We start from the raw sequence: 8343 nt of genomic DNA, 5'->3' as shown, positions 1-8343 counted from the left end.
CTTGTCTTTAAATGTCTATAAGTATTGTATTACTATTGTGAATATTTCTGTCAACATTATTTGCATCAATAAAACATTTTTGGCTTTAATGCTTTCCCACTGATAATGTCGACCTACATCTCATTTCATTATCAAAACATAAATGCAGAAAACAACTTATTTCCCTCTACTGAATATTTAACCCTCTCAAGGCAGGTGTTGCTGATTTGCAACAGTTAAAAACTAACAACCTGATTACCCCACATACATATTTTATGAGGTTTTTTTTTACTCAGAAGTACCACTGCAGGACTTGGTTGTGCATTAGCAACAAAAAGTTTAATTTGAGCCTGAGAGGGTTAAAGGATGATACTGAGAAACACAGTAGTTATTAAAATAACATTATTTTGCTATACCTTTGATGAGAAGTATCGCAGCAGTGTTGAAAGATAAAGATAAGCTCATGCTGACTGATTTGTAGCTTTTAATCGAGTGATTACTGCCTTAAACCACTTTGCACAATTAAAGGCCTTAAATCAGTCAGTAGGCTCCAATCTGTTTCCCCTCTTTAGTGTGTTACAGTGAAGTTCTCAGGCAGTGGATAAAACATTGGAAATTTTGATCCATATCAAAAAGAATCTACTCATTGAACTTTTTCCTAAGACTTCCTTCCTCTTTGGAGCTAAAAGAAGCCACCCAAACACACAAGCTGTCAATGGAAAGCCCAGGATGTCCTCTATTTAGTAGATCAGGCCTTAACAGGGTAGTTCAAATAGGACATAAATGAATATTCTGTTTTTCAGGAGGACATTGACATGATTGCATCACACAGTTGCTACACATTTGTTGGTTGCACATCCATTATGTAAAACCCAAAGGTGCTCTGTTGGAGCGATCTGGCGACTGTGGAGGTCATCTAATTCACTGTCATGTTTAATAAAGCTGTTTGAGATTATTTGAGCTTTTTGACTCAGACTCACAGGTAGATGCAGTAAACAAAAAACTGGCTGATGACCAAAGTACAAAAAAAGAACTAAAGGGAAAAAAGAAACTGAAACCTAAACTGAGAACTAATACTAGGCAAGGGAGTGCTGGAGCTGGAAAATAAGAGGGGAAAATGAACTGACACTCTGAAAAAGATCAAGGAGAAGGCAATAACTATATATACTTAAAAGGGTGATTACAGCAGTGAAGATAACAAATAGAACAGAATAGAGAATAACAGACCAGAGAAAGGAAGCAAAATTTAAGACAATGAAAAAGGAACACAACCTCCAAAATAAAACAGGAAGTGACAGAACTAAATAGGGAAACCGCAGACATGTGAATGGACTTTGCGGTGGATGAAACGCTGGGAAAAGAGCTAAACTCTAAACCAACTGAGAACTAGGAGCAAACCTAAAAACACTAAAGAACACATGAAGTGAATATAAACCTTTAACAAACCAGGGATCACAATGGATAAATAAAAAAATAAAATAAAATAAATAATGACAAAAATATATTTAAAAATAATAAATAATTAAATAAATAAAACCTCTGGCCAAAATATATACACTGGGTAAACTGACCCAGGACTGTCACAGTTAAGTCTATTTGCCCATGTGTGTTATGTTTCCCACCTATTTTCCCTTAAATACACAGCAGCCTCATTACCTGCTGTGTATTTATTGTCTAAGCCTCCCTGTGTTCTTTGTCATGTTCTACCTCAAAGCTGTGTTTTCTCTGATCCTTCCTGGATTGTTAGTTCCTGGCTCCTGCTTTTGTATTGTTTTTGTATAGTAATTCCTGCAATACAGTAATTCATGACAGAAATTTAGGTGAACAATTGGTAATCTTAAGTAACTAAAACATATGAATGCAAAAAACACCCCAATAAACACCCGTTTTCACACCTTGGCTCGTGTGATTAGGTAGAGGATCATCAGGGGGTCCTTTATCCCTCTTTGGGAGGATACTCCCACTGGGTTTAAATCTGGGACTCTCCACCATTTGACCCTTTAGAACTGAAGAAGCTTCTCGGATGAGAGGTGAAACGTCTTCAAGCAACTTAAAGAAGTCCAGTTGCTTTTCTTTCCAAATCAGGAAGTGTGCGAATGCTTTTTTTATTGCACTGTATATGTCTGTCCAGCAGAGGGACTCTTTACGCTTTTGCTTTACTGATATAGTGCAGCAGTCTTGAGAAGAAGACATGAGCACAGACGGGCTGATTTGCAGTTTTTAATGATGTAATTGCAGCAACATGCTTGGGTACAAATCAGCCAGTAAACCCCCATCTTTTTGTCACTGTAAGTGTATTCTGGTCAAGAAGTCAGGCTGCTGGTAAATAAATGGAGTTTGATAAGCTATTTTATGTAATAAAACTCAGTTACTACTAGTATCTTTTACATATTTTCCTCTTTTTCCTTCTTTTTTCTTCACTCTTCCATCTTTTTTAAATGAGTTTAGTTGCTTTATGCGTCATAAAGAAAGGCACTTTTGGTCTGAGTCTCATAGAAATCAGGTGTCAAAGACTATTATTCAGTTAATAAAATGGAGATAGGCAAAGGTCAACCCTCTGACACCTAAGTCAACATCAGCGATGACCTTAACTGTAGCTCTGAATCCTAACCCCAACCTTCATGATTTATGGAAAATATAAATATAATCTTTCTTCATTTCTTTCTTTGTCCACTGATTGAGAACTGGTTAAGAAAATGGATGGACGGATTATCATGTAAATGTCCCACTCAAAGTTAAACTGCAAACTCACATAGAATCAACTCCTTTGTAGCTCCAGGGATATCAACACAATATACCTCAAACTGAGCTGTAGGTGGCAGGGGAATCCTTCTTGTTGATTAGAATCAGTGAATGTTTTTCTTCCATAGATTAGAAGCAAAATTCAGTGCCTATTATTTATTACTTACTTTATATACCAAATGCAATACTATTCACTTAAAAGAGAATAGTCCAGAGAGTGCGCTTCATTATTATTATTATTATTACTATTATTATTATTATTATTACTATTATTATTATTATTATTTGTATAACTGTGTCATGTTGTAATGAAACTGCAGTTCCAGAAAATATGCTCTACTTTTACTTTAAAGTATTATTATATTGTCGATTTATAACTGTTTCATGCCTGACTGTTTCATGGGCTATGAGCTCATGTGGTCTGGAGCTTTGGCAGAGCTTGTGTGAGCCAACAGTGTAAATTTTACACCTGATACACCTTAATGACACTATTATTAAATCTCCTGCTAGTGAGGAGACTTTCCTTTTGGGTCTTCAAGACAAGTAGTGTAATGCTGTCCTGCTATCATGTCGGAGGGCGAGCAGCAGCTGCTCCATCTTCTTCTGGACCACTGAGTGTTTGGCTCACAGATAAATTTCATATAGCACTCTATATAGATACACTTTCTTTTTTTTTTAGGTTTGCTGGTTAGCTTCTACATTTTTATTTCAAGGAGTATTTAGTGACATCCTCTTGCCATGAAGACATTATAGTTTTGTTTTTCATGGAATGGAAAAGGACTCAATGCACATATTTCAGGGTTAAGCAGAAATGAGTTGTAATACAACATCAGTAGAGGTGTTGTAACTGACGCAAAAAAAATTCTCTGTCTCAATTCTGATCATAAGTTAAAAGGAACAGAAAATCAGATTTAACCATACTCGCTCAAAGGGTCAAATTTTGGTAATTGTTAGACTGAGTTAAGTTTCCTTTAAATCCCAAATGCATGGCAGATGTAAGAAGGGTGGTGATGATGATGATGATGATGATGATGATGATGATGATGATGATGATCTGAAGCTGTTAAGAATGTACAGTCCAGAAAAAAGGTATGAGCATCTGGACACAGATGCTAAACTGCTGTCAGACCCTAAATAAATTATCCTCTGTTGTTACAGATGCTGTTTCAGCTGCTATTCCTTGAGAAGTTGACATATTAGTTACATTTCCACATGGAGTTTTTTTTTTTAATTTTTTCGTGAGAATATTGTGCAGACACAAGAAAAGGACAGCTGGCCTTCAGCGTAAAAAGTATTTTATCAAGATTGCAAAACCGGATGCTGATAAGAGCCCCATACTGCATCACTGAAAAGGAATAGAAACATTCTCATTTTAAATGTTGTGCAAACTTCCTGTAGATCTAGTTCTTTATAAGGGGTGACATATCATCCATTAACTGTTTCATTAATCTTTAGTGAATTCATCCACAAAAAAAGAGCTTTGCTAAATTACTAAATAACATATTTGTAGAACTCCAGATACATCAGATATTTTTCTATAAACCTGAAGAACTTTAAAAATCACTAATCATGAACATAAAGTATTTTTTATGTTTCTTGCAAATAAAAACAAAAACAAAATAAACACCCAAGGCATAGGGACAATAAGTTAGAAAGTTAATATTTTGCTTTTATTTACTGAATTATATTATATGCTACTGATTATGGAAACAGGTTGGTTGTCCTCAGAATATTTCATGACTTGATACTCACCAAACCCAAGGTTGCAACAGAAAGATAATGGTGTTAAATAGCAAAACAGCCAGCTGTTAGCCGTGTTACACTGTGGCCCTCTCACAAGAATATATATGTTCTAATATTACATGTCTTTTGCTTTTAGAAAAATAATGCTGCATTCTTGATGCAATATGTTGCAGTCCAAATTTTGCATGAGGGCATTGCAAACCCTCATGCTCCCAACCATCATAGAATGCTCTCTCATGTTTTAACTTTTACAAACTTCCTGTGGATTTGCATGTTTATCAGCAGCGACATACACCCCACACGAGTCTCAGCTAAGCTGTCAGAGTTGGATCAAACATTCTTCTGCAGAGGATTCATTAACAACCAACAAGACAGCTTCACAAGGTATTTACTTCATTTTTCACCAAGCATGAAAGATTTCCCAGGAATATTGCTCTAAATATGTATATGTGCATAAAAAAAACAGGAAATTCATTTTCTTACACTGTCACATGATGTAAAAACGCTAATTTAGTGTTATTTCACAGGACTAGTGCTAGTTTTCAAGAACAGGGGTGATGTGCAAAGCTGTATCTAAACTACAGAGGGATAAAGTTGTTGCCATACCACGAGGATATGTGAAAGAGTTGCTGAAGTCAGGTTAAGAAGGGAGGAGATGTTTGATAAGCAGCATTATGGCTTCATGCCAAGAAAGAGCACTACAGATGTAATGTTTGCCTTGAGAATGTAGATGCAAAGTATAAAGAAGGTCAGAATTCATACAGGAGCAGCAGAGAAGTATGTGATGGTGGTGCTGGACATGTATGAGAACAGCGAGACAGTAGGAGTGGCAGATGGATCCAAGGTGAGGGTGGGATTACATCAGGGATCGGCTCTGAGCCCCTTCTTGTTTGCAACATTAGGTTGACAGATGAGGTCAACAAGGCGTCTTTGTGGACTATGATGACATTGTGTTCTTTAGTGAGAGGACTGAGCAGGTGGAAGAGAACCTGAAGAGGTGACGGTATTGAAAGAGTAGCAGGGAAATCTAGAGAAATTTTGTTAGTGTGGCTTCTGAGTGACATGGGATTCAGATGGGGTGGCAAAAACAATACCATTTTGAGTACATAAATTAGAAATGAGTCCTTCAGAGGAACACCTCAGGTGAACATTAGAGGCAAGACTGTGATGGTTTTGACATGTGCAGAGGGATAATGGATATATATTGGACAAAGGAAGTGTAAGATGGGGGATAAACAATATATATGCTTGTTTTTTCCTGAATATTTTTGTCACGTTTACTGTCTAAGGACAGTGCTAGCAAGCACTCTCTGCTTATGACCAAAAATGTAAAAAAAACAAGACAAAAACAGCCCTTTGTGTTGGTGAGAAAATGTACCACGTCCACCAATCAAAAATGATATGGCAAAATGACATTTGGTTGTTTAGGAAGAGGGGGAAGTTTTAGGAGTGAGAGAGAGAGAGCAGAAAAAGAGAGAGCGAGTTTTGAGATGTGAGAGATTTGTGACGTTTAGCGTGTTTGGAGTGTGTAGCCAGTGTGTAGTCTTGTGTAGTGTTGTGGATAGTTTTGTGTTGTATGTCTGAACAATGAGGCGACTGCTGTCTCCAGATAGAAACCGGCAGTGATACACCTCCTGCTGTCAGACCTGCAGGTATCAGGCTGTGATGTTCTTCTCTATAGTGGACAGAAATATTTGGAGTGGCACAAATAATTTGTGTGGCATCTTATTGAATGCAGAACAGCTGATTGTTATGTAAATAGTTTGAAATGGTTATTTACAGTAAAAAATATAACTTTTCCTACTCGGATTTTATGCTTTTTGTCTCAATTTAGATCAATTGTGTTAATACAGTATGTCAAAATGAAAACATAACTGTAAATTCAGACACATGAGGTTGTGCTGAAAAGGACGATACCAAACAAGGTAAAGTAAATAGTTTTTAAAGGTGAAATGTAGAGGAAACATGAAAATTAGTTAAAAATGGCTAATCATACCCTGGACCCCACTTTTTTTTTTTTTTTAAAGTAACGCAATAGTTACTTTTCAAGTAATTAATTTCTTTTAGAATCTTGTAACTCAGTTACTAATCCAGTTACTTTTTTGAAGAAGTAACTAGTAACTATAATTAATTTCTTTTTCAAAGTAACTTGCCCAACACTGCTGCTATGTGGGATAGTGTCACACGAAGGCAAATGATCCACTCTGGTGACCCTTAAAGGGTGCAGCAGAGAAAAGAAGAAAAACGAAATCACACTTTACAACTTTACTTACAACACTTGATTACAGAAAATGTGTGCTTTTTTGAGGATTTCAAATGTAGAGATAATGTCCTTTCATGTTTGTCTAATTGTCTGGGAGCTATGTTGACATACTGCCTTAGACTGAATGTCACCATAGCTTCAGTTTCAGTTTCCTATTAACTTTGACTGGGAGCTGAACTTTTTACTTATTGTTTTTCTTTGCAGGTCTAAAGTCAGTGAGGGAGATGACCACTAACTCTTTCAATCCAATCAATACAACTGCTGCACCTAATGGAAATGGCTCCAAGAATAGTGACAGCAATGGTGGGCTTAACATCATGTCTCTCATAATTTATTCCCTGGCTTTTGTCCTCGGTGTGCTCGGGAATGGAGTGGTTATCTGGGTGACCGGGTTCAAGATGAAGAAAACTGTTAACATAGTTTGGTACCTCAACCTTGCTGTGGCTGACTTCCTCTTCACTGCGTTTTTGCCCCTCAGTGTGACTTACACAGCTTTGGATTTCCACTGGCCTTTTGGCAAGTTCATGTGCAAGCTGAACACCACTATCAGCTTTCTGAACATGTTTGCCAGTGTCTACATTCTGGTGGTGATCAGTGTGGATAGATGTGTGTCTGTGGTGTGGCCCGTCTGGGCTCAGAACTACCGAAATGTACGCAGAGCATCCTATGTGAGTCTGTGTGTTTGGGTGGTGGCTTTGATTCTCAGTGCTCCATACTTCATCTTCAGGGACACTGAACAAGACTCTAACAAAATGATTTGCTTTGACAACTATGCTCTTTCTGATGACTATGAAACACCATCAGTGAAAAAGTTAAGGGAATTTCGTCATCAGGCCATGACTATCACACACGTACTCCTAGGATTTGCTGTGCCTTTCACTTTCATTGTCTTGTGTTATGCTGTTATAATCCATCGTCTCAGAAGAAACCGCACACTGGCCAATCAGTCAAGTCGCCCCTTTAAGATCATCGCTGCCATTATCATCACTTTCTTTCTTTGCTGGGCTCCCTTTCACATCATGGGTCTAATTGAGATGGCATATCACATGCCAGAATATTCAAGTGAGATATTAGATGATATCATCACAATTGGGTTCCCGATAGCCACCAGCGTGGCCTTTCTCAACAGCTGCTTGAATCCACTGCTGTATGTGTTCATGGGCCAAGATTTTAAAGATAAAGTCCGCAAATCCATCCTGATTGTGCTGGAGAGTGCCTTCCAGGAAGAGGAGACACGCAATTACACTTACACAAAGTCAGTGGACACCAGTCAGAACCAAGAGAGTTCAGATTTGAATACTGAGGTATAAGAAACGAAATAATTAAGCTGTAAAGCATATGTCAAATTGCTTATGGGCTTTTTACTACCTTAAGTATGATTCAGATATGTGAACTGTTTCTCCACTTATACATCCTATAATCACCACATGTGGGCTCAAGATATATATATATTGTATTGCATTGTATATCTATAAATAAATCCTCATATGTGTATCAATTAATCCAACATCTAATAAGAAGCATCTAATGCAGTGGTTCTTAACCTGGGTTCGATCGAACCCTAGGGGTTCGGTGAGTCGGTCTCAGGGGTTCGGCAGAGCCTTCGCCATGACATG

At 37.5% G+C, this 8343-nt stretch overlaps 1 protein-coding gene across 1 annotated transcript; it reads left to right on the top strand.

The window, feature by feature from the left end:
• Positions 1-4757: 4757 nt before the first annotated feature.
• LOC308405475 (chemerin-like receptor 1) lies at positions 4758-8030 on the top strand (the record flags this gene model as incomplete). The annotated part of the gene is given in 3 exon segments (XM_080896150.1): positions 4758-4848; positions 6932-8007; positions 8010-8030. Coding segments are annotated over 2 exon segments (1077 nt in total). The 5' UTR covers positions 4758-4848; positions 6932-6951.
• Between the last annotated feature and the right edge of the window lie 313 nt (positions 8031-8343).

Source organism: Rhamphochromis sp. 'chilingali', assembly GCF_963969265.1.
Source record: "Rhamphochromis sp. 'chilingali' genome assembly, chromosome: 11".
Taxonomy (NCBI): Eukaryota; Metazoa; Chordata; class Actinopteri; order Cichliformes; family Cichlidae; genus Rhamphochromis; species Rhamphochromis sp. 'chilingali'.
The sequence above is the reverse complement of the archived record's forward strand: the minus strand, read 5'-3'. Positions and strand labels throughout refer to the sequence as shown.